Source organism: Triturus cristatus, chromosome 7 (assembly GCF_964204655.1).
Source record: "Triturus cristatus chromosome 7, aTriCri1.1, whole genome shotgun sequence".
NCBI lineage: Eukaryota > Metazoa > Chordata > Amphibia > Caudata > Salamandridae > Triturus > Triturus cristatus.
In genome coordinates this window covers 331,905,031-331,932,356 of record NC_140590.1, presented here as the reverse complement: position 1 = coordinate 331,932,356, position 27,326 = coordinate 331,905,031, and the positions used below count along the sequence as shown (strand labels likewise).

Below are 27,326 nucleotides of genomic sequence, written 5' to 3'. Positions count from 1 at the left end.
TTGTCGAGCTCCCATTCGTGGGAGAGGGATTTCTGTCTGCTTAGGGCGTCCGCAATAGTGTTGTCCTTGCCCGGGACATGGTCCACCCTGAGCGTGATCCCCTGGAGTACAAGCCAGTTCCAGACCTTTTGCGATTCGCGTGATAGAGTGAGCGAACGCGTTCCTCCCCGTTTGTTGAGATAGTGCATCGTCGTGGTGTTGTCCGTTCTGACGGGCACCTGGGAGTTCTGGATGCGTGGTAAAAAGGCTTCTAGCGCCAGATACACAGCCCTCAGTTCCAGAAGATTGATATGGAGTTGCTTCTCCTGATTTGTCCATTTGCCGCTTACTTGGAGGTCCTGTAGGACGGCTCCCCAGCCTTCCAGGGATGCATCGGTGGTGATCACCAGAGGTGCTGCTGGAAGTAGGAATGGCAGTCTATAGACAAATTCTTGTGATTTCTCCACCATTCCAGGCTCTTGGATATTTGCGGTGTTATCTTCACAATGTCTTCGAAAGAACCTGTACTCTGTGTCCATTGGTTCGTGAGGGCTTCTTGCAATGGACGCATCCTGAGTCTGCAGTGAGGGATGAGGAGTATACAAGAAGACATCATTCCTAGGAGTGATTTGTAGGTTCGAACTCTTAGGGACTTCTTTGATGCCACAGCCGTGGCCAGAGATATTATTTTGTTTATCCTTTCCTTGGAAGGAAATGCCCTTGCGCATTCCGTGTTCAAGGTCGCCCCGAGGAAGGAGATGTTTCTTGTTGGGGACATGCAGGATTTCTCGTGATTGAGAGTCAATCCTAGTTGTTGAAAAAGATTGGTGCAGGCGTTGGAGGATTCGGTCGCGCCTGCAGCTGAAGGTGCCTTTACCAGCCAGTCGTCGAGGTAGGGGAAGACTTGGTGACCCATTTGACGCAGGAAAGCTGCCACAGGTGAAAGGCACTTGGTGAAAATCCGCGGTGCGGACTTGAGGCCAAACGGTAGGACCTTGAATTGGTAGTGCTGTCCTGCCACCTCGAATCTCAGGAATTTTCTGTGCCCCCTGGAGTATCGGGATGTGGTAGTAGGCATCCTGGAGATCCAAAGAGGTCATAAAATCTCCTTTTTCTAGAATGCCTAGTATTTCTTGGATCGTCACCATCCTGAACGACTGACTCTTCAGGAAAGAGTTGAGTGCCCTGAGGTATAGTATGGGCCTCCACTTTCTCCTTCTTGCGTATAAGAAAGAAGCAGGAATAGAATCCTTTCCCTCTCTGAGACGATGGAACTCGCTCGATCGCTCCTTTCTTCAACATCGCAGATATTTCTTGGAGCAGCAGTCGTAGATGTTTGTGCGGAAGCCTGCGGGGAGGGGTTGCAGGTGGGATGGTGGTGAATTCCAGGGAATGGCCGAATCTTATTAATTGGAGTACCCAGCGATCTGTGGTGATGAGATGCCAATTTTCTAGGAAATGGGTCAATTTTCCTCCAATCTTTAATGAGGGGATATAGTTGCTGGACTGGCTAGAGTAATTGGTCACTGGCGTCCGCCAGTGCCCCTCTTCTGGTTTTTGCCCCTGAAGGTTGATCTCCCATAAGAAGTCTGACGACCTTGTTGCTGCTTCTGTTGGTACTGGGATTTATTCTGGTAAGAATACGAGGACCTATTTTGATAGGATCCCCTGTAGGAGGACTGGCCTATGGATTTGTTGCCTCGAAAGGACTGATTCCTTGCCTGCAAAGTACCAAGTGCTCTAGCAGTATCAGTGTCTTTCTTGATCGCTTGGAGCGCCTCGTCAATCTTGTCCCCGAAATGGTGTTGGCCGTCGAAGGGCATGTCCAGCACCTTCGTCTGCACCTCTTGCCTGAATGATGTTGCCTTAAGCCATCCCTGACGGCGCAGGACTGCTGCCCCAGCTAGTTGTCGAAAGCCCGTCATGGCCACATCTATGGCACAATCAATGATCTCAGCTGCCGAGGTTTGACCCTCCGTAAACAGTGCCTTGACCTCCTCCTGAACTGTGTCTGGCAGTTCCGCTATATATGGGGCTATATCTTCCCAAAGCTGGCGGTTACAACGCCCTAACAGGGCTATGGAGTTGGCCACCTTGATGGTCATGGCCGATGTCGTAGTAAACCTTTTACCGATTGTGTCAAACTTCCTGCCTTCCCTGTCCGGTGGGGCTGACAGAGGAGAGGAAGGGTTGCGAGAATTCTTTTGGGCCGCCTGGGTTACGACCGAATCCGGTTTCGGGTGCCCATTAAGGCAAGCTGGCGCCGTGGATGGAGCCTTGTATTTTTTATCCAGGCGTGGAACAACCGCAGGTACAGAGGCGGGCGTCAGCATCAGTTTCTTTCCCTGGTCCCAGAGAAAGTCTATTATTGGGATCGACTTCGTTGTCTTCCTTGTTTGCTCCTTGAAGTCATGTAAGAAGCACTCGGTCTCAGTCGATTCCATCACCATATGAAATCGCTTCGCTGCTCTTTCCACTATTCTATGGAAACCGCCAATGTCCACTGGCGGTGAATCTGCTTGGCGCGGTTGGTGTGAAGCTGGGGAAGATGCCACATACTCTTCCTCCTCATCGTGATCCGTGTGGTCTTCTTGGACTTCCCCGTCTTCCATTTCTTCAGCCTCCTCATCTGATGAATCTATCACCTGAGGTGGCACTTTCTCATGGCGGACCCGAGTAGTTGTCCGTGTCTGTTTTGGGACTGCCGCCGGTGTATTTGCAGTAGGCGTCGGGCCCCCTGTCTCAATTGCCGGCGATTCCGGGAAACGTTGTTTGTAGTCCTGGATAAGGTATTTAAGGTCATTTACAATGGAAGCGGGAAGGCATACCATCGGGGTGACCTCCGTGCGAACCTGAGCTCAGAAAGAGTGTTCCTGGTAGCTCATTTCCTCCTGTTCTTCGTCCGTGCTCTGACATTTCACGTGAAGGTCTGAAGGGGAAGTAGCCTGATCCAGGAGTTCTTCTTCAGATTCCTCACTCTGGAGAATCTCCGTAGGCAAATGAGTTTGCACCTTACTTGGTGACGTTGTTTCTGGTGTAATCTGCTTCTTGGTCAGTTTGCCAGACACAGAATCTTTTGCAGGATCCCCTGCCGTCGTCCTTGGTGTTGTCGACGGTGGTAGGGTAATAGACGACGTTTCTATGAGCTTGGATTTCTTCCATGGCTCAGTAATGACCAGTGTCAACGACGATTCCTCCGTCGACGATACCCTCGTCGACGGCATGACCTTAGTCGACGGTACCTCCGTAAACGATATTTTCTTCGTCGACGATGCGCTCGTCGACGATGCGCTCGTCGACGATTCATTCCTCGTCGACGACTTCGGCGTCGACGTCTTCGGCGTCAACACTCCCGTCGACGGGGGGCTCTTCATCGATGATGTCGCCGCCGACGGGGCAATCTTAGTCGTCGACGAACTTTTGGACGTCGACGACGGCTTCAGCAGAATTATAGATGGAATAGGTTTACCTGCTGACGACGATGAAGGAGTGGTCGTCGTCGACAAGACCGACGCTGTCGTCGTTGACACAGTCGTCGTCACTGTGGAGACAGAAACTGGCGCCACAACTCTTTTTTGCGCTGAGGAGGATGTCGCAAGTTTGCTGGACGACTGGGTAGGCTTCTTAAAAGTCTGAGAATCCTTTTCAGACACTGAAGATTTTGTCGATCTCGCCTCTGAAGACTTCTTTTGTGCCTTTATAGGAGGAGAGTCTGAGGGGCCAGGGGACGCCACTCTTGGCCTCTTCAGGGAGACTTCAGAAGTCCTTGAAAAGCTTCCCTCTGAGGATTCCCAGTGTCCCTCTCCTTAAGCCTGTCCAGCCAGATGAGCAGGCGACCCTCTCTGTCCCTCAAGGTCTTGTGAGGGAAAGACCTACATATCTTACAGTCTTTAGGTATGTGGTCAGGATAAAGGCAATATAGGCAGAGGTCATGCTTGTCATCCACATGTAGCCTTTTCTTCCCACATGAAGAGCAGGCCCTGAAAAGGGCTTTCTTCTGGGATTCAGACATGCCAGAATTTTGAAGAAATAAATCACTTACTGCAGTGATAAGTGGCTTGAAGTAATCCTGTTCAAGCTTTTGAAGAAAGAACTCACTGTTAAAAGTGAACAAGTTGGTTTTGAAGAGATCCTGAGGAGAACTCAGGCTGGAGACTCCCTAGCACAACGTGCGGTAGAAAATCTGAGGGACTGAGGCTCCTGTCAGGAAGGTTCTAGAGGGAGGTGATAGCTGATTAGCTGGCTCTAACAGTTTGGTCCTTTTTACATAAGGACAAGGGTAGGCTACTAAGGGGAGGCCCTTAGGCCTATTTTTCTCTATGTAGGTCTATAGGACATTACTTTTCTATGTACCGGAGGCTCCCGCCTCGACGACGGGGAATGATTCAGGCATGTGAATCTATGAAAGACACCCCTAATACTGGATAAGATAAACAAATTAACAAATGATATGTTTATAGACTCAGAAGGAAGGCGGCCACCGTCAATTAGTATGCGAGGTCAATGGAAGGGTAGGATGAGAAAAATGAAGCTGGATTTAGAAACAAGCGTGACGTGGTATGTGCATTTCACCACGCCAGACCCTGCTGTTATCTTTTCCACTGAGTGAAACTCGTTAATGGTGCAGGTACCAAGGGCAGCAAGGGATCTATTGCAAAGTGACACCAGGATCTGCAAGTGGAAAAACAGAACTAACAGAGGGCGCTTCCAGTGAGAGGAATGGGTCTGAAATGAGCCCTGGCCGGCCACCGAATAAAACACTAATAATAGAAAACCTCGCGGCTCCACATGCCCTCCCTGAAATAAGATACCATTGATAAATACAACACGAGCATAGAAAGGGCATCATATTCTTGGTGGCTGCAGTACTGCAGCCAAGCAATCCTGGTTACAAAGGACGCGAGTGGTGCACACGCGACGGGAAAAGTGAAAGCAGGCTGACGAGTGGTGTGCGATGTGCACGCACCATGACGGGAGAGGAAAGCCAGATGGCGCCTCTGCTCGTCATTGTGCACGTAACTGCACGCTCTATGCCAACCGGTCGGACTTTTGAAAGCCCACTTGCTAAATGTCTCGCCAGAGCAGCGCATGCGCTGGCTTAGGCAAGACCTAAAAAGGCTAGCAGTCCCTCCAGAAAAAAACGAGGGTACAAGAATTGCAACAAGCGGTACAAAGCAGGTCAGTGTGTGTTGAATACCGGGGATAGTGGGCAGGTACAGGAGGCTTAGAGCCAATACATGCCAATGAAACAAAGAAAAAAAAAATGGGGAAGTGGGTGTTAGATTAAGGGACGGTGGGGAGTGCAGAGGGAGTGAGAGAGCCTTGAATGGCAGAATGAGGGGTTAGAGGAGTAAGGTAACAGGAAGAGGGTGGAAAACTTATTAGGAGTATGAGATTCAAAAAGGGGGACAATGGTAGTGCTGGTGGCTGTCAGGCAATCGTGGTGGGTTTTGCAAAGGAGCAGAGACGTTTAACAAGGTTAGGTGGCAAGGGTGAAGAGGGTCAAGGGGAACAGGAGGTAGATGAGATTAAGGAAAAGGCAAATGGTGGCTGCTTGATTGAGTTACTAAAAGAGGATGGGGGGCAGCATTATCAGGGGGGAAAAATAAATCACACTGGGTGAAAAAAAAGAGGAGAAACAAGCCAGTGGAAAAGTGTAGTTTAACGAGCCCTACAGTAAGCCATGGATGACTTTGGCAACACTCCCTCCCGCACTTGGAGGATATATTATAAACCAAAGCTTTGGCAGTGAAGAACGAGAATGTCTGGTCTACAGAGATCAATGAAAAAACTTTGAATTAATGACATTCTTTTAACTCAATCAGATCAATGAACACTTCAGGGACTTTTCCACAGACTAAAGTTTGGACCAATGGTTCAGTGTGCAAAGGCTTATGTTTACTCATGGGCTTAATTCAGCAAAACAGTAAATCCAACAAACGCTGACAAGACATGGTGGTTGTCAGCAGGAAGTGGCGATGCAGATAGTCACTTCTGCAAAACCCCACATATATCTCCTTATAGGTTTCCTGAACGAGGCTCTCAGCGGTACCGCAAAGTGCTTGCCCTCTTCCGCTACAACTTCCTCCTTTGAGTCCGTGAGAACGAAGGCACCCTGAGGTTTCCTGGCACCACTACTGACATTCATCCTCCACCACCCATGCCAGTACTCACCGCAAGGCCTGCACCAGATTCAAGTCCGTGAACTCATGGAGGTCCACAAAGGCATGCAGCACCGAGATGTTGAAGTCTTCCCTGCAACAAAGCACGAAGAGGAGTGAGGGGACAGAAGTATACAGCTAGGCTACAAAAAGCGAAAAAACAACACCCAGAGCAAGAGCGAATTCACACACATTTAGGCGACAATGTTTTGTAAAATGAAAGCCCAGAACTGGAATCCGAAGTTCTTGATGACATGGAGTCAGTCATCCTATACACTAAATTGATTTGTTTTAACTATCATCATCATACTTCTTTATTCGGTTTTACAAGATAGAAAAAACCATAAAAGCAACGTATCAGTTAAAAACATTCTCACAATGTTACAGAATTACTGTAATTAAAAGGAAAAAGGGCAATTCCATACTAAGATTGTCGTCACTGTCTGTACATTTGATAAAAAGGAAGTCATCCAATTCACAGATAAGACTTTTCAGAAATTTGTTCTATGTTTAAAAATACATTTTTTTTTTTTTGATAAACTTCTTTTTATTGTGTTTTGCGGCATAAAGAACAATATCAGGAATAATATACAGCAGTGCAGTGAACAAGGCATCAGTATCTGCAATCAGGAAAGCATCAACAGGCAAGTGCAAAAAAATTGACGACATGATAGCAGGTACATTCAGAATCTAAAAACTGAAGTCGTAACATAGCCGGGCGACAACGCCTGAGACCCCAAAATTTCAACAGAGGTACTAACCAAAGTTTACGATGACCATGATAAAATTTACAGAACAGGACAGTGTGCATAGTCGTCTGTTCTGATAATTCATCGCAGGGGCATGGCAAGAGAATTGGGTCCCAACTGTTTCTTACAGGAAAAGCGACTAATCGGTGAAAAAGATTTAACCTGAATCTCGTCAATAAAAGTCTCTCAAAAACTTTGAGGTCAAGTGTCAGGTAGGGCTGAATTAGCAGGGTGGTCAGAACCGCAATTGCATGTTGGGCAGAAGCTTTAATTGCTTCTTTCGTGAGCCTTAAAATTTCTAAATGGCTCAATGCCCTAGCTTTCAGATCCTTCCTTGAAATCTCAGAGATTGTCTCAGGTAATGTATAGTAAGACTCTAACCCTAAATCAGTTAGAAAGTTTCGTACATAGAGGAGCCAACTAATTTTCCCTGAGTGATCTAGTAGCATACAGTCCGTCATGATTTGTTTGGTTAATAGGTTCTTTTCAGAGATCCATATTCGTCGCCAAAGAAGGAGTGGATGAATTTTTACCAGGTCCCCTAAATACGGGATCCCCAGTTCCATGTGGCATGCTAATATGGAAGAGCATTTGGGTGCCACTAAAAGGAACCTTAGGAACGTGTTTTCTGCCACCTGCAGGGCACTTATGTCAGCGTGCCCCCATACTCCCGCCCCATACAGGGCTATTGCCTGGCATTTAGCACTATAGATTTTTAGAAGTTCTACCGGGGACCTTTTACCCAGCCTTTCGGAGAAGCTTATAAGTGCAGCAGTGGCTCTCATGAAAGAATGTTTTCATGCCTCAACTGCGGCTTTCCAATTCAACTTATCATCCATCATGATGCCTAAGTAGGGATAATGGGCCGTGACTTCAAGTTTTTGTTTATTAAGAAATATATCTTTGACCCGTTTTTTCCCTGTACCGGCTGCCATTAAATATGTCTTTATGTTTATATGTAAATCAAGGCTCCCCATAAAGTCTGCATACCTATCCAGAGCCTTCTGTAGTTCGCGTGTTTAACTAATTATCTGTACTGAACAGCAGTGCAAAAGGAATAAGACATCAAATTCTAGTTATGACAGATATCAGTTTGTCAAATCCTTGACTGTGCTGAAGATTGAGTAGTCTATGACACTGCACAGACCGGTAAAAGGGTCACTAGAGGGATCTGGTGGGGTTTTTCTGCTGTAAATGTATGTGTCACAAATTAATCAAATACTCTTTTACCAGCTTTACAGCAGATGTGTTCTTCCAGGTTTTCAAAGGAATCAATTACAGGCAAGCGTTGGTCATCCCTCCAGAGTCTGTCTGCAACTGTGACTTGTTATTTTCACTTTCAAAGCATGCACACACCACCACATACCAAGGAGGGACACCTTCTATGGAAAGAAAAACGCGGATGGAATGCAGCGGATATGGTCATTACCAGTTCTTAACAGAAAGTAAACAGAAAACTAGAGAAACAAAGTCCTTCTCGCTTATTAGGCCGGAAAAAACACACTGACTCCTGGAGGACACGCAAGCTGTGATGCCCCCCTACAGAGAAATGCGGTCAAGTTAAACATTTTCTTCTGTCTCTTGGAAATTCCTTTCAGCTCAAAAGTATGGGTAACTAAAACATGTATTTATGTATGTGGTATTTCTTTAGAGCAACCTAGCCCAAAAGTAGCAGGAGAACTGTACAGGCAGAGATACTCAATGTGTAATAATAGGAGGGGAAACCTTTGTCTAAGAGCAAGAGTAGACTTACTGCATCGTGATACAAACTCCACCACTTTTTGAAAAGTTCATAAGCGGAGGGGTGGAATTCCATACAGAAGCGTAGAGATTATAGCCAAGTTAGACAAATCATCGAGCTCAGCAGTGGGTGGTCCAGGGAACGCCTCTAGACAAACCAGCTTCCCACACAGAGACAAAGGGGCGGGCAGTGTAAGAAGTGCAAAACTACAGTAGAAACAATGAAAGAACAGACAAAGGGAATTAACGAGAGGCAAGTAAGAAAGATTATTTCATAAAGCGCGCAACTACCAGAGGGTGTCTTAGTGTTGAGATAGGAAGACAGAAAAGACAGTCAGGCTGGAAAAGAGGCACTGAGATTAGCTGAAGGATTCAGTAAAGAGCAAGTTCTTCAACTGCTTCCTAAACTGCAGAAGGATGGGTTGGGAAAGTAGGGTTGGAGGCAATGAGTTCCAGAGTTTTTCCGCACAGATGGAGAACAGCCTTCCTCCCCATCTAGCTTGGTGTATTCTAGGGTTAGTTGCCATTCGGGCTGAGCTTGATCTAGGATGCCTTCTAGGTGTGTACCAGGACAGCTGTTCCTGAAAGTAAATTGGACCGGTCTGATGGAGGACTTTATGGACCAGGCATAGTGCCTTGAAAATTATCTTGTTTCTCACTGGGAGCCAGTGCAAACCATGCAGCGATTGGGATATAGATGCAAACATGGGCATTTTTAAGAACATTCTTGCAGCTACATTCTGTAGAGATTGAAGTTTTCACCAGATGTTTATGGGTGCCCAAATACAGAGCATTATGGTAATCCATCTTCGAGCAGATGAGTGCCATCATCACTGTCGTTTGCAGATCCAGGGGAATAAACGGGAAACATTTTTTGAGGATCTTAAGCACAAAGAAGGCAGAGGAGGTGATCTGATTTATTTATTCTGAAAAACATAATTTGGTGTAAAAAAATTACACCCAGGTTTCTCGTTTTTTGAACCGGCACTGGTAAAGGGCCTAAATTCAAGGGTCACCATGAAGCATTCTAGAAGGTGGTCTCATTTCCAAAAAGCAGAACCTCTGTTTTCTCAGAGTTCAGCTTCAGACAGCTTGTTTGCATCCAGCTTACAATTGGAGACATACAGCTTCAGAAATTGTTTGCCGCCTTTTTAACATTCGATCAGATAGAAACAACAATCTGTGTGACATCGGTGTAGGAGAAGAACAATAGTTACTTAACTGTAATCTGTGGTTCTCCAGTATTGGTGTCTTTCATAGATTCACAGGGGTTTTTGGTTGTTATATGCATAATTATTGCTTTTCTATGTACCGTGGGACTCCCACTCCGACGACGGGGAATGATACAGGCATGTGAATCTATGAAAGACACCCCAAATACTGGAGAATACTGCATGGGCACAACTACAAATGAGATTGATAAGGGGAGTAACATTAATATTAAAAAAGCGTAGGGCTGAGGGAAGATCCCTGGGGCACACCACAAGGGAGGGAGAAGGAAGAGGAACTGGAGTCTCCCATCTCCACAAGCTGGTGGCTATCACTTAGGGACAAGCTCAGCTGAGCCAGTGCAGAGTTCCTAAAATCCAGCGAAGAGCTGATTTACGAGGAGTGAGTGGTCAACCGTGTCAAACGCGTCAGATTGGTCTAATAAAATCAGTGCAGCTTTGCTGCCCTTGTCGATTACCATTTTCAATTCCTCAGAGGCTCCTACCAGAGCCAATTCAGTACAGTGGTTTGCTCTGAAATCGTACTGTGAAGAGTCGAGCAGCTGGTTAGCATCTAAAAAAGGATTACATTTCCTTGTTCATTGCCTTCTCTAATGTCTTGGGAGGGAAAGAGAGGGGAGATATCAGCCTATAGCTTTCCACCTGTTTGGGGTCCATAGAGGGTTTTTTCACAAACAGGAGAATGGAGGCCTTTTTCCATAAGGCCAGGAACTGCCCTATAGTTAGTATCTCATTCAGTAGTTCCACGAGTGGACCAGCCATTGAGCCAGCGATCAGATGAAGGACCTTGGGAAGGGGAGAGACAGGGGGGCCGGACTTAATGATGCTAATTACTTTTTCCTTCGTGAAAAGGGTGAACCTTTCAAATTGCGGGATATCTGGGCGCCTGTGGAATTGCTGTAGATCCAGTTCGTCAGAATGGGTTGAAACACCTATGTCCAGGGTGTTCAGGGAAAGATTAAAATCTTGAAAGATAGAATTGATATTGGACTGGAAAAAAATAAAATCGGCCAGCTTCTTGTAGTAGGATTCATCAGGGTTAAAGGCACCAATGTTACTCCAATTTGACAGATTTGACCGTCTTGAATAGCTACCTGGTTTTATTTGAAGCTAAGCTTATCTTTTCAGAGAAGTATTTAGTCTTAGCTGCTTAAATTAGTACCTTGTACTTAACGAGTAGAGATTACATTTGGAGGTCAATGGGAAGATACCAAGAGGCAACGAGATGGGGAAATGGGTGTAGTAAAAAATAGAACAGGCTACAAACGACCGACTAGAAAGCAGAAGGGGTTCGAGGCTGCTGGGGCAGAGCACAAGGCTGAGGCAGGGCAAGAGGTGGGCATGGTTATAGTGTACATAAAGGACTGCATGGAGGACCAAGAGACAGCCAGGGAGGGGCAGCTCTGTAAGAGATGCAGAGGTGTGGGGGCCATGCAGAGTGGACAGAGACAGCTAAGAGAGCCCAGGGTTCTAGCACAGCACACTAACAGGACTCACTACCGGGAGAAAGCAAGAGGGCGCAAGAGGACCAAGCTGGAGAAGAAGCTACAGCACAACACCGTTCTTAGATACTCACTGGACTTTTTAGGGAAGAGCAAGAGACCACTAGGTAGGGACAGGGCAGTAGGGCAAGCAGACCTCTGTTGAGCCACAGAAAATAAAGCAAAGCTGGACATGGACCCGATAAGGCAACTCCAAGCTTAAAGAGAGAAGAAAGTGGTGCTGGGATTTCACTGGTGCATGTGGGATTCATTATATAATGTTATGCTAGCAGCAGGATTCAGCTGCTCCATCCACACCCACAAACCCCCCCCCCCCCCCAATCAAGCCCAACACATTCTCTAGTGCCATGCGTGCCTCTTACCGCTCGCCCAAGTAGTCCCCAATGGCAGTCTTGTTCAAGCCTTCCCCCTTGTACAGGAACCTGGCGATTTCCTCTGGCGTGTTCTTCAGAAGATCATTTTCCTGCAGAAACAGGATTCCCTATAGAGAGAAGTTGAGTCAGAACATGAGGAAATCGAGCACGTGTTCCACATCCGGGCCATACAAGAGCGTCTGGGAAGAAATTACTCAGTCCAGATCTGCTGGTAAAAGAAATCGCGTGTGTCTAAAATCTAAAGCATTCAGACAGTATCTGAAGGCAACCAGCGGTGGGTGTGCCTCATGCTCTTGAAATGAGTCAGACCACAGTTAGTGCTGGTTAGTGTTTTCCACAAATATGATACAAGCACTAGCAGGGACAGAACAAGCTACTTACAAGCTGCGCTGTCTGAAGCAAAAGACTTCAGGTATCAAGCATATTCATACCCTGGACTAGTTTCAGTGACTGGCAACAAGTGTAACTCACAGTCTAATATGCGCCTTCATTCTATGCTTGCAAAGCAGCAAACAGACAGACAGACCACAAACTCACACTGCAGATTTCTGACACCTATTTTATTCTCAATTTTCCTTCCATTGGCCAGGATTGCCTATCATCTAACGGGTCTGCCTCCACCATATGCTTTTCTAATTTCGTGTAGCAAATGTTATAATAAACGCAATTACAAGAAGGAGCTAGTGATACCATGCATCGAATATGGGTGTAACTTATAATGCTAGCTTAGATGTCAGTTGCACATCAGGCAAAGCCCATTTAAATGTATCCGTATCACTGCTATGGGCTACCTTATGGAGAGTGGCACATGAAGCCACAACATGTCAGAAGATTGCACTCCCCCTCCCCCCTCCCCCTCCCCGTTCATGGTTTAACAAAATGTGCAGGATTGAGCAGAAGCAGCTCACAAACGTATTACAGGTTAAGCATATTACTGTTCAGTAACTTCTTCACATTCACTTATATACATGCGCAAGGAGCCCTAGATGTCTTAGGAGAAAGCAATCGCCAGTGTAAGTGAAACTTGAGTTACTGCACAGTCACACAACCAGTTCCTCATTTTCAATTACGGGTCTCGCATCCCGATCAGGGCTTCTGTAAGCCTAGCCAGCATTAAACCAGCGCCACAAGTTTCAAGACTTGTATTCATTTTTCAAATTAGTCGAACATAACGTGTGTGTGTGTGCGTGTCGTGAAAAGGTTTTTCGTTACCTTTGGTATATTTGACTCTGAACCTCGGCTTGCCTTTGCTGCCCCCCTTTAGGTATGGCCAACAAAATGTGCCCATGAGTTGCTGGTTTGCAGGAGCATCGTCATTTTCCACCCCCCAATATCTGGGTCTTTTTTTATTTCCCTCAACAGGTCATTCACCTGGGGATGTTGCATTGGTGCCTCTGTCTCAGCCAATGAAATCCATCATACTTTGATGATATTAACACTACTGAGCTGGTGATTCACTTGCTTTCTTTATCTGGGCGGTGGGGCATCTCTGTTGCCTGGGCTGACGTCATATTTCAGGCTGTATGCACCACCAGGGAGTATAGGGAAACGCGTTGAGATACTGCACCAGGTCGTTGGATCCCTGTCTCAACTCAAGCATTTCACGGTCCGCCGTGTACGAGTCAGCCCTTCTGTCGAATACCTTCAGGAATTCCTCGCGAAAAGCACCCCAATCACATAAGAGGGGGTCGTCCCTGCTCACCAGAGGTACGGCCCATTGTGCCGCGTTTCCAGCCAAATAGGATATAAGGAAAGCCACACGAGCCTGACTCGTGGGGAACGCCTTTGGTTTGCACGATAAATGTAGCGCCACTTGTGTGAGGAATACCTGCACTGTGTTAGGATCCCCACTGTACCTCTCTGGTGTCGCCAAGGGGATGGCTACCGGCATTTCCACTACTACCGCAGGGGTCTGATTCGTGAGGGAGGTGCTGGGCGTGAGCGGGTCCAATTGGATAGCATCCAGTCTGGCTTTTACATCGGCTGTTTCTTGCCTAGAGGCAGCCACTTCAACTTGCATGGCCGCTAAAGCAGCCAGCACATCATCAAGTGTTGCCATGTCTGTTATCGACCGGGAGACAGTTAGTGTTATTAAGGTCGGATATTTTGTAACGCCCTGAACGTCTCAGGATCGTTTAACAGACACGACAATGAGGACGCAACCACTAGTGAAGGGTTAGTTGTTTTAATGAAGGCAAATATAATACAAAGAATAAACAAGTTATAGTCACTGGAATCCTCCAGGCTAAGTACGTTACCAGCCCACAGCACGGATGGTCCTAACCGTCCTCTGCATATACGCCGGTCCCGGCGTATGCCAACAGAGGGCAGAAATGAAATGGCCGACAATGCCAATCGGTAGGCTGTGAGGGGCACGAAGAGTGTTGGGGAGAATCGAGGAGTCAGGGAAACACCCAGCCGGGATCTCTACCTGAAGGGAGCAGCCGCTCAACCTCTTCCTCAGACTGCACCGGGACGCGGAGTCACCTCCTGGTGATGCGTCACCGATACCCCAATCACAAGCAAGAAGACTGAACCGAGAGCAGCCGCTCGATCGATCCTGTGGACTTCCGAGTCTGTAACGCGGCAAACACCTCCTGGTGTGCGTTACAGCTGGCAGTCCCTGTGTCTCTGGTCGGGCTGGGAGTTACGACTCCAACCAGCAAAAGCGCCACTGCGCTTGGACTCAGCCGAGTCAAAAAGCGAAGCTCAATGGTTGACCGGTAGAGCTTCCGGGTCCTTCACAGGTGACGATGGGGCAAGACACGGCCCAGGGAGTAACGACTCGACCTACCTCCGTTCTTGCCTTACTGGAGCACCACTCCGGAACACTGCTCTTCACGAAGCAGGTACGTCGGTGTGAACACAATATCCGACAGCGTTGTACCTCCCGGTTCCTCCCTTTATAGGGCGTGTTTTCCTTGAGTTATGTAACAGCTCTCCTGTTTACATAAGGGCGTGTTTCCCTTGAGTTATGTAACAGCTCTCCTGTTTACATAAGGGCGTGTTTCCCTTGAGTTATGTAACAGCTCTCCTGTTTACATAAGGGCGTGTTTCCCTTGTATGACAGGAATTCTTGACACTGTGGCTCAGCTCTCTTTAAGTCCCCAGAGAAACCTGTGGGTCTCATCTATGCGTGGCACCGTAGCACCACACTTGTCCCAATTGCCCTTCCTAGACAATCAGTGATGTATAAGCTCGATCAGATGACGAACTTGACCCAGACTATTCAGAATGGCTGGGGTGTGGCTAAGAAAGCCCATATATCTTCTGGGACTGCCAGTGAGATCTCATCAACCACGTCCAAAGTGCATGGGCATAATATCCTATAAGGTAGCTGATGTTGCCTGACTTCAAAGAAAGGCTGGCCAATGAACACATTCTCTTGCCAAACATTTCCATAGGGGAGGAGTAGTTAGGGTTCACTCTGTTGGTGGATGCCTGCACCATCAAACTCTCAGAAGTTGGAAGTTAGGTTAAAAACTCAGGATCGCCTGGCACTGGTCTACAGTGGCACGCGACCTGGTGTTTTGCTGAAAGGACAGAACACTGCTTCACCCATGTACTCAAGAGCGTATCAATGGGAGCCTCATTGAAGGGTAGGAGAGGTTCAGTCAGTACCAGGTCAGGCTGAAGGACTTCAGTAAAAACACGTGTTTTTGCCTCAATCGTGGGGAGGTGGAGATCAAGGGTTTCAACAGCCCTTCTCATGACACTTGCAAAGGACATATTTCTTCCATTGGTGTCCTGGGGTTGAGAGGGGGTGGGGGGACCAACAGAGTATCTGGGGAGGTATCCACAGAGCAGAATCTTGTAAATCAATGTACCAATTATCCTCTTCATATGGTCAGAGTCCAGGCCAAAAAGTCTGTGCAGTGTTTGTGCGCAACTGCGAGGTAATGGAACAGTGGCTGAGTCCGAGGGACTGAGCATTAGTGGAACTACATCAGGATCTGGGTGCGCCCTTCAACAAGGTCAAGACGTATTCAGCTCGGAGTAAGATACCACAATATCTTAACCTGAACTAGGCACTAGTGGAGAACCTGAAGCATATTAAAGGGTACAGATAGCACGAACGATGGATCAGCCGGCGATAAACTGATAGGATGCCCCTGCGATCCTTGGATCCAGAAGGCACGCCAGAGAAAGCAGGAAGCCTGCCAAAGATGTGCAGCATGCCCTCTCAAACAAACAAAAAAGTATTCATAGAAATAAGCAAAAAACTTAAAATGTGCCATATTACACCATAAAATTAGCATGTTTTGCAGCATAATTTAGTCAATCCTGTCACTTAATGTGGTCCTCATCCCCATGTAATTCCAGTGGCCCTAACCATAGTCTTCAAGGTCTTACACAAGTCACAAATCCAAAAATTGCAAAACATCCAGAATCCGGTGGCAAGAATGTGCTTATATCTCAAATATAAGCATGCCTCCCCAACTTTAAAGGTACTCCATTGGCTTGCAGTACAGTAAAGGGTTCAGTTCAAAGTTGAGTCTGGTATGCACAAAGCCAGCTGGAAAAGAGGCATCTACTATCTGCAAAATCTGCCCCCCTGTACTTACTCACAAAGAAGCTTATATAAAAAAAAAGCTGATTGATTATATCAACGAAAGCACAAACAAATTAACCACAGAAAGAACTTTCAAACTGAAGCCTCATCTTTAGAGTGCACAAGAATCAATTTTAACACATGTTTTAGTGCTGCTTAAAGGGCATGATGCGATATATAAATCCAACTACACTGGTCAAATTTAGTAAAGATCTAAAATCCACTCTTTCCTAGGATGCTTTTGGTACATTACTGCCTGCACAGCACTATCATCTATCCCACCTCAGGGGCATAGGGCTCCTCCTCCTCCATCCCTGCATTTTCTTCTCTAGGAGATTTTGGCCATGTTGCACACTAGATTCCTGCGATTTGCTTTTTGTGGCACCTACAACCCTTCTTTGAGTCATTCATCACCCTTAATGAAAAACGTTCAACAGATATACACCCTGCCAACTCCCACCGACATTGGAGCATCTATCAGAGAGACCTGTGTTTCTTGCACCAAGAAATGGAGGCTCTTTTGCCCCCCAAAATATGGACAGAAATATAGATTAGCAGTCACCCTACTTTAGACCTCCACCCTCCAAGCACCTGCTTGCGGAAGGACAAATTCAAGATTTTCACACCGACCCAGCTTCTGTCTGCCCTGGATCCAAGCGTCTGAACAGTGATATTGGATCTGCAGGATGCCTACTTTCAAGTACCCGTCCTGTAGTCCCACAGACACTATTTGCGGTATAAAGAGGACCAAGGGCATTTTCAATTTGCTGTAATCCCCTTTGACCTCACTGGTGCCATTGGGATGTTTACAAAAATTATGTTATGTGTACTTGTATAGCGCAGAACTCACCTTGGAGAGTATCCTGCTGCAGAGGCAGTATGGGCAGAGCCAGGGTCGGGGTTTGGTGTAGAGCCAGTTCTTTATTTTCTTGCAAAGGAGAAGACACAACCACTGGATCTGGTTCCTTCCTATGCTGGGTGAAAGTAGGAGCCTGGCTGAGCAGAGGAATTTTGGGAGGTTTATGAAAGTTTAGAAGGATTTTGAGTTATGTAGGGCTAATGTTGTGAAATGCTTTGTATGTGTGCATGACGGTGGTTACAAAACACCTTTGGAGGCTGGGTGTTCCAGTTTCTTCTACCTTGATCGCTGGCTGATGAAGGCAAGCTCGCCAGAGTCGGTAGTAGACTACCTCCAAATGACCTCCTAAAACTGCTGGAATGGACTATCAAGTTCCAAAGTCAGACCCAACTCATTCACCAAGGCTCCCTTCATTGGAGCCATCCTGGATCCAGTGCAGTTTCGGGCCTTCCCTGTATCACAACGAGTCCAGGAGATTTGGGCAATGATCCTGATGATTTAGTCTCTGAGCTGGGTCTTGGTGAGGGTGGGTCTGAGACTTCGGAGATGCTTGGCATCCTGCTCGTCAACTATGCCAGGAGACATATGTAGGCTCTGCAGTGGAAGCTGAAGTCTCAGTGGGCCCAGCACCAGGGGAGCATATCTGATTCTATTCTATTCAAGTTTCCGAGGAGAAAGCGAAAGAATGCAGAAGACCTCTCTTCCTGCCCCACCCAGAGCGAACAGAGGTGACTGATGTGTCACTTGTGGAATGAGGATTACCTCTGGGAGAGGTGGAGTTGAATGAATGAATGAATGAATGAATGAATACGTTCTTATAAAGCGCATGGCTACCCTGGGGCATCCCAGCGCTGTGAGACCTGGAGGATATTAGTAGACCTTCTTGAACAAGGACGTCTTTAGTTGCTTCCTGAAGATGGTGAGGTTTGATTCAAGCCTGATATTATCAGGGAGTTTATTCCAGAGTTTAGCCGCTTGTACAGAGAGGAGCCGGCCGCCCATCCGGGCGAGCCTCACCCTGGGAACTACGAGCAGATTTCGATGATTGGATCTGAGAGATCTAGCTGATTGATGGCGTTGAAACAAAGGGTTCAGAATGGAAGGGCCCAAATTGTGAATGGACTTGTGTGCCAAACACATAGTCTTAAATACAATCCTATCCTGAATTGGCAGCCAATGAAGAGTTCGAATTGAGGTCTTTGCTGAACATCGTTTAGGAACTTTCATGAGCAGGCGGGCTGCGCAGTTCTGAACAGTTTGCAAAGTTTTTAAAGTAGCTGCTGATGTCCCCAGATATATGGCATTAGCGTAATCCAGTCGTGAAAGAATCAGCGACTGGACCAATACACGTCTTTATTCAAATGGAAGAAGGTCAAGGACTTTTTTTAGCGATCTCATTAGGCCATAACAGGTTGCCGCCACCTTATTGGCCTGATGTTGGAAATTTAAAGTGGAATCCATCCATACCCCTAGGCTTTTTATTTTGGTCTTAGGCTTCGGAGGAGGTCCCAGACAACTGGGCCACCAGGGGTCCAAATTGATCGGGGCTTTAAAGCCCAGCATCATGATGTCTGTTTTGGCTCCATTTAGTTTTAGGCAAGAGGCAGTCATCATTCAAGAACATTGGTGAGACACGGGGTTAGTTTAAGCCCATGATGTGAGTCATTGTCCCTTACCAAGGAAACAACCAGCTGCGTGTCATCGGCGTAGGTGACAAGCTGAATTCCCCAAGGAAGCACCACATCAGCCAACGGTCTCATATAGATGTTAAAAAGTGTAGGGCTGAGTGATGATCCCTGGGGAACGCCGTGACTCAATTGCAACTGGTTTGGTGACACCTCATCCTCAAAAACAGAGAAGTACCTGTCCGATAGGAAGGAGTGTAGCCATTTGAGAGCCAATCCTGAAATCCCTGCGAGTCGAAGCCGATGCAACAGGAGAGAGTGATTTACGGTATCGAAAGCCACGCTGAGGTCCAGTAGGACCACCGCAGCGCAGCCTCCAGCATCCACAATACTCCTGGTAGCCTCGACTACCGCCACCAGAGCAGTTTTGGTTCCTTGCTTGGGTCTGAATCCAGTCTGAGTGGAATGAAGGGCGCCCGACGATTCAACAAAAGAAGAGAGAGCCTGGTTAACATGCTTAGGAGGACTTTGGTGAGACTAATGGCCACATCAATCTGGTGGAGTTGTAGGCCATCCGACTGGTGCTAAAAGCCTTCCGACCAGCCTTTCTAAGGGCAGCTGGTTCAGGTTCTCACAGACAACACTACTGCCATTTGGTACTGCAACAAGCAGGGTGGGGTGTTGTCCTGACCCCTGTACCAGGAGACACTTTGTCTCTGGAGGTTACTGGAGTGCCAGGGCATCTACCTAATCGGGCACCACCTTGCAGATTCTTTCAACACCAGGGCAGACAAACTCAGCCAACAGTGCTGGGCGGATCATGAATGGAACTTACACCTCAAAGTGGCACAGGACATCTTCCAACAATGAGAATCTTTAAATCACCTGTTGTGGTGCAATGTTTTGAAAATGTTTCCAGGCTATTTGGCGATTGGCAGGAGGACACAATCCTGGCTTTGCCTAGGTGCCCAAAGCGTGTCTGTCAATGCCTCATTGAAAGGGAGTAGTGGTTCTGAGGAGATTTGCCATGGCTGCAGAGCCTCCAGGAATACATTGATTTTTACCTCCACCGAGGGAAGCTGAATATCAAGCACTTCTGCGGCCCGCCAGGTGGAGAGGGAAGGCCAGTGTCAGATGAGGAATCCAGTTCAATGGCCTCTTGAAGGACCAGAAATAGGTTCACGTCATCATACAGTTAAAATGGGTCATTGCAGTCATCCTGTTGTGGCTCCAGGACTGGGAATCTATAGTGTAATGCAAGTGTATCAGACTAGGGTTGCACGAGTGGTGGGTGTGACGTTAAACAAGGTTGTGGTGGATTTGCTTCCGAATCCAAAAAGAATATGGGGCCTCTGATGGTGTCAACATGCTTGGCCCAAGTGTTGCCATATTGGGAATCGGAGCAGGCATTGGCCCCAGAGTTGGTGCAGGCCCTAGAACAGGGTTGAGAGGCACAGCTGGCATTGGGGACAGATCCCCTGGTGGTAACTAGACTGGAGGCCTCCTCACATCCATGGGGGCCGGAGTGTGCCAGAGGGATCCAAAAGGGTACCAAAGACCAGCAACCTAGTCTCTATGAAAGCTTGAATTAGTTGCGGCTTTGCTGAGGTCATCAGTAACTCTGGCGAGGATCAGTTCAGAAGTGGGGGACGAAGACAGAGGCATCCATGTAACTTCTGATAAATAGCGGGAAGAAGGGGTGTCATGTTTTGTCTTTTCATATTTCTCCTTTTTCAACTTACCTCAACACTTGGAATGGGTTGAGGACCTCTCTTGGGATCGAGAACGCAACTTCAAGCAGGCCCCAGGCCTTTTAAGCTTTCCAATGGTGCTCGGAGGCAGAGTTTGTCCTCATGGGCATGGATGACCTTCAGATTCATCTGAGCAAATTTGCTGCCCTGCTAGAGACAGACTCATGTCGCAGACATCGGTTTGTGGCAATTCATGCAGGGTTTGAAACCTGTCATTTTAGTCAAAGACCTGTTCATTGCACACTGAAAAGTCTTGTCAGAATGACAAAAATCGAGTGATAAAGCTCTGGATGAGTGACGGAAGGCGCAAAAAGAAAGGAATTGACTCAAACGTTAAGAGGTGACAATTGCATTGTGGCCCTTATGTGACTCAGAGAATGGACACACCCAAAGCGGAGCCACACAAAGCCACCTACCGGAATGCAAGGGGATGGTTGACAAACATCTCTGGATCTAATCTAATGCCAGGGAGTAGTCACAAGGTGAGGAATCCACCGTTATAAGTATCCATCAGAAAGAGCATTACAAAAGATAAGGAACTTGTTTGTTTTGAGAAGAATTTTCAGGGGAAGCAGAACGTTGTTTTGCGCTTCTATTCTGGCATGTGTTTTTTTAAAGTATTTACTGTGGATAAAAATCAAAGACGACTTATCTGCTACAAAAGGCAGCCACATGGACACATTGTACATCACTATTGACAACAACCACCTGGAAGTCTCTTTGAAGAGCTAAAAAAGCAAGAAAAAAATCGATAGTTTAGGGAAAAAACCTTCAGTCCTCTGATGAGAAATTCTGTGCGCAAAGGTATGCCCACCCCGAAGCAACCAAGGGTTACTCGGTTCTTCTTTGTCTGTACTACCAGTATGAGTGCACACGCACGACCCTCTGCACTAAAACTGCCATCACCCTTTTCCAAATGGTGTCCTGGCTGATGTGTTCTAAAAGTGGACTTGCGTGGTATGTGGCTTTTCACTAATCAACATACAACACAGTGGTCTACTTAATAGTAATGAAATGCAATTTATGCAACACTTGATACAGCATTAAGAAAGCTAGGGTCTATCAACTCAAGTCAAAGATGTTATCTGACCATCTCAAATGCACAAGTCACATTCTAGAAACAAACAGGCACTGGCAACGCCAATAGGTCTCGCTTTGCGAATGTGTTTTAGCCATGTTGTACAGCAGTCTAGCTGCAGTTCAGCATGGCTAAACGTTAAGGGTGCGGGTGGAGAGTAGCGTACCATGGAGTAGAATGGAGTAGCATGTTGTAGAGTAAAGTGGCATGGAGTTTCAGAGAGTGGACTGGAGTACAGTGGCATAGAGTGTCGCAGAGTGGAGTATGCATGATGTGGTAGAGCACGGTCTGGTAGGTTTCAACCTGAAGAAAGGGTTCAGATGCCTGTGTGTCTGTCCTAGAGATACTTGCTGCATAAAAAGTATCTTTTTCTGCCAACTCTTTCTCACCATGAGCAGTGATATTGACACCATCTATTTCGATGGTCACCTCCTCATTCCTTACACGTGTGAGAACGTTGGTTTGCCTTTTGCTGTGAGTTACAACACAAAATAGAATTTAGAGAGGCAAATCAGTGAAACCGCCTTTCCTCTTACAGCACACAATTAGAATCTAAAACAGCTTTCTTCTAATTAGACTGAGCCAGAAATGGATGCTAATCAGCGTCTGTTAGGCAAGCTAGTGTTTATGCCCAAGCTATCCTATTTTCTCGGTTGACCAGTGCCGCACTAAAAATAGGTATGAAACTGAGTAAAGAAAATGACAAAAACCTAACAAGAGTTCAAAAAGATCAGACAAGCTACAAGCGTTAAGACGAAAGACAAACCATCTGTACCAACCCCACTAGGTCAGCCAAGGCCCAAGCGCAGGGTGATCCCCAGACTGGCACAATAAGGCACGCTTTAACACACAGCACAGCAGCTCGGCACAACCTTTGAAATGCGCACACAGTACCTGAAAAAGAGGTCCACCATGCCAAGCGTGCACCCACGAGCGGGCACAACTACAGAGATTGATTTTTTCACCTTCTTTGGGTGACAGGGGGAGGAGGGAGGTGGGGGGGGGCGGGGAGGGGGGTTAACTGAGGGTGTGCACTGAAAATCTGGCAGGCCAGAAAGAGGGACGTGATATGTAACAGGACCTGCGATGTACTCCGGCAATATCCTAATTCTAGGTTTTCACCCGTGATGACTGGTTGGATGATTGCAATAATCCGTAATTGCTTAAGACGTGGTGTTCATTCACGTGGAAATGTAGGTCACAGCACATTTCTGGTAACTCGACAAGAGTAACTGTCTTGTTTGGTTCTCAGATTTACAAGGCATTGACATAACCCAGGAGTTCATTCATTATTGCACGTAGCGGCTTTATTTTACCTCCCATTCCTAGTTTTCTGGTTTTGAAGAGGGTATCGGGAGCGGTATTGGAGTTACTACACCTAAATTCTGCACACTTTCCTTCATTCCGAATGTTTTTCCAATACAATTTAACGAAGCACTGCTTTGCAGAATGTGCACAGGGAATAATGGGGAGTTTGCGAAATCAGTACAACCGACTGCAAACAATCCTGTCACTCAGAATAAGAGAAACACAAAGAAGCCTCACGGGCAATGTGTAGGGTACTACTGTACGGGTCTTGAAATCTCGCTAACTATACCCTGAAATCTCGGATCCTCCTATGCAGAACAAACTCCTCTAAATCGACTCCTTTTCATATTCACTACAAACCACGGGAAAACACCAAGCGACTTTACTTCGCTCCATTACATGTCTAATGTTTACAATAAGCAGGCCTCAAACCATTCAAGCACAGAGAAAGCTAATAAACCGCACGGGATCAGGAGGCACGTGATAAAACACAGCAGCAGACTGCACCAAAGATGAACTACAGAAAACTAGAATCAGGCCTCTTGCTCATTTGAAAAGATAAAGGATGCACCAGTGGGGAGGCAAGACAGTGCACAAGGGGTAGGTATGTAGGCACACGAACACAAAACCAGAGGGTCCGAGGTTATGGCACCGACCACAGAGGGCCGTGACTGCGGATATCAAGTAACGAGGGGTGGCACAGGTCTCCAGGGTACAGGAAGGGTGACAAATGTACCCGAGAGGTGTTTATTTATTTGAAGAGTTTTATATAGCGCTGGCTAGACCATAAACACTGAAATGACACAGCAGGGCAAAGGACTTAAATACAGAGAGGGCTGCCATAGAGCCCTAAAAGGCTTGTGATCCAGTGCACGGGCTCAGAGAAACCACAAAGCACTGGCATTGGTAAGCAGGGATCACAAAGAAACAAGAGAGCTGGGGAAGGGACACAAAGCGCCAAGATAGTCGTGAGCACAAAGAACCAAGAGAGCCCTAGGGGTGCACAAAGAACCAAGAGAGCGCGGCACCAAGAAACAGGAGGGCTGGAAGGCTCACTAAGAGTCTACAGGCAAGGGGTGGGTGGATATGACAGTTCAAGGAAGATCAAGTACCACCAGGGCCTGGGGGTGGAGCATGGGGCAGGGGTGGACTTCGAGGAGCACCAAGATGCCCAGCAGGAGACAGTGAATGCAGGTGGGACATTAAGTGTAAAGAAAGGGTAAGGAGGGTATAAATAGGAGGCTCGCAAAGCAAAAATAGGGCTAACTGGGATACGAGACACAGAGAAACGTTAGGGAGACAAAGCCGAGGGTTAGGGCACAAACCACAGAGAACCAAAGGGACAAAAAAAAAAACACACAAAGAGGGCACAGAGTTCAGACACAACAATGGAGAGGATTACAACAACAACAACAAAAAAAATAGGGCCATGGTTACAAGAAGTAATGAAAATGCCAGCTAGGGGACAGAAAGTACTGAAGGCCGGGAGAGTAAAACACAACGAAGGCTTATCCGGGCAATGAAGTACTATGGAGGCCTAGAGACACTAGTTTTGAACCTGGTGACATACCTTTTTAGGGTCCATATTGAATTTCTTGCGTCCCATTCCCACTTTCCGATTTCGCTGCAGTGTTTTACTGAGAAAAAGGGAAAAATAAATCAGAAAAAAATATCAAAATTATTTTAAACTGCCGATAGCAGCTGGACATTGTCAACATTTTCCAAAACTCTGACCGTGTAAACTTCTGTGCATCTGACAAATCCTCACATATTTACTCTCGGTTCCCATCAGTTTTAAATTCAAGAGGAGTGGTACTAAGCCACTCTGTACAAGTGGTGATAGTAAGAATCACTGTGAGAGGTAACGTTGAAAATCAACTTTTTCACCCAAGAGCAGCTTTTACAAATACATTTTTACTTATTAACTTTATTAAGAATTGCAAAATAATGAAAAATGTAGTGACATACATGAGACCATTGAAATTACAGCCATTAACAGTAAATTTCAGCGAGGAAAACTTCTATGGTAAATGACAGACCTAAGCTAAACTGCCAACACTCGCACACGTCCATGTTCTAGAAGAAAATAAAAAGTTTAAGAAAGCAGCATTACCCCCCGATAAATTAATTTTAATCAGGGAGTATTTAACACACAAATATCCGAGCAAAAATGACTCGCTAATCGGGAGGTTCAGGTGTGTCACCAACACAAATCAAAGTGGTCATGGAGGCTACAGATTTCTAGGTGGGATGCAACCCCAGCCATTCAAAGTGCACAATTGAAATAGCCTTCTTTCCAATTAACTGCAATGTATCCATCCAAGTGAATTCCAGCACAAACCAAATCACCTTGTGTAGAGTACCCATCCTCCTCGCCAGGCTCTTATCAAAGAGCATGCTATCAGCAAAAAGCATAATTTGAGGACACCGTGGGGTGGGATAGTGCAGAAGGTCTTTAATCTTCTGGCACTTTCTTCAAGGAGTCCTACACTACATGCATGGGTTCCTTTTTAGGTCGAAGATTACCAGACAGCAGAGCGGTCTGATTTGCGCAAGACATCTTGGGGATATTCAGAAAGGTGACTTAGGAATGCCTGCCGCCCGTTGTTTATCATTCATTGATTGGCCTTGTGGTTTGGAACACACATTTTCTAGCTTTCTTTTTGCTGGCTTTATTTGATTTAGGCTGTCCAGTGTAAGTTTCTCCCTCCCACGGCCAAAGCTTTTTCACACTACCTCTTCCATTTGTGCTCCTTTCTGTAAAAAGGCCTGTATCTTGCACTATAGTGTCACATTTGCGTTGCATTCAAAGACAGAGGTCAAATGCCGGGTTCTGTCGTCCAAGGGAGCTTGGTGAGTTACTTTTCTTTCTCGCACTTCAAAGTGAGAGGATTTATTTGACAATCATGCTGGATACCAGGGGTAGGAACTTTTTTTTTTTTTGCTAGCACACAACATTTAAATAAAATTAGCAAGTATTTCAGAATACATCAGAAAAAAGCACAAATGAAGCATTTTTTGTTGTTAATTCTGAAGTGTGTTGGCAAGAAATACTTTAATATGATCAAATCAATCTATTAGGTGATGCCATTTGCAGACATTGTTTGTGCACTGTATAGTAAAACGTTGTCTGTGCACATGTAATGGTCATTTCAATTGAGAATAGGTTGTCTGTAACGGCAGTGTGCTATCACGCCATGCATACTCCACTCTAAACCACTCCCCTCCCCTCCCCTCTGCACTACTTAACTTTACACCTATCCACACCACTGCACTATTTGCCACTGCACCCTACACCACTCCAGTCAACTTCACTCTACACAACTCCACGCTACTCTGCAACACTGCATTCTACAACACTGCACTCTATGCCTTATAGCTGTACGCCAATGCACTCTGCTCTGTACCACTTAAATCTAAGCCCCCCTGTACTTTATGCCAATCCACTGTAATCTACTCTGCACCACCACTCTATCGTAATGCCATTGCACTCTACCCTGCACCACTCCATGCCACTTCATTCTACTTCGAACAATTTACTTTACACTATTTAACTCTATAAAACACTACACCAGTCCACTCTTTGCCACTGCACTCTAATCTACTTTGCACCTCTCGAGGCTACTGCACTCTATGGCAGTATATTTTACTCAGCACCGCTGCATTCTACTTTGCAACACTAATTTACACCACTGTATTCTATGACGCTGCATTGTATGCTGCTTCACTCTGCGCTACTATACTTTAGAACACTCTACCCCATTCCAATACATAACACTCTATGGCACTCCACTCTACGACACTACTCCACTCTTCGCCATTCCACTTTACGGTACTCACTTTTACCTACGATGAAGAGCAACTAAGTTAGTGTACAACATGACAAAAACACTGGCAAAGCCACAGCTCTTGCTGCACAGGCAAGAATATTGGCTTTGCCAATGCTGGGTTTGTGAGAAGTTCTGCCAGCAGGATTGACATGTGCTTTACTCTCAGATGGTGAAATGTAATGGATCGGTTTTATAATCTCCTTTACATCTCCATTACTAACACAAAATGAGACATCAATGTCCAAGAGCAAGTAAACCAGAAAGTCAGTCATCTATACCCACACAAAGTTAGTTCAACCAAGCTGCTACCAAAGCTTGATTCCGGTCTAGTTATCGGATTTAGCTAGCCAACAAAGTAGTGTTGTTCTGGGGAGAGGGTGAGCTTTAAATGAAATATTTCCTTTCCACTAAAATACAGCTTTGTTTCCAGTCCTATCTGGTAACTACAGTTTGTGCAACACAGTTCGGTGAAACAGAGGGTGAGGGTTAGAGTGAAGTGAAAGAGTATGCGTGTGGTGAATGATTCTGTATTGGGCCTGTGGGAGGCTCTGGTGAATGGAGGGAGGGGCTGGAGATGGCAGTGCTGTGC

General features: G+C 46.4%; 1 protein-coding gene across 2 annotated transcripts in view; it reads right to left on the bottom strand.

The window, feature by feature from the left end:
- CYTH2 (cytohesin 2) overlaps positions 1–27,326 on the bottom strand; it is a 222,662-nt gene that overhangs the window by 62,820 nt on the left and 132,516 nt on the right. For both annotated transcript variants that reach the window (XM_085616447.1, XM_085616448.1), the window contains exons 3-5: positions 24,478–24,544; positions 11,723–11,841; positions 6,154–6,234 (exon numbers count right to left, since the gene is read on the bottom strand). In XM_085616447.1, coding sequence (XP_085472573.1) covers positions 6,154–6,234; positions 11,723–11,841; positions 24,478–24,544 — 267 coding nt within the window. The remainder of the gene's footprint in view (positions 1–6,153; positions 6,235–11,722; positions 11,842–24,477; positions 24,545–27,326) is intronic.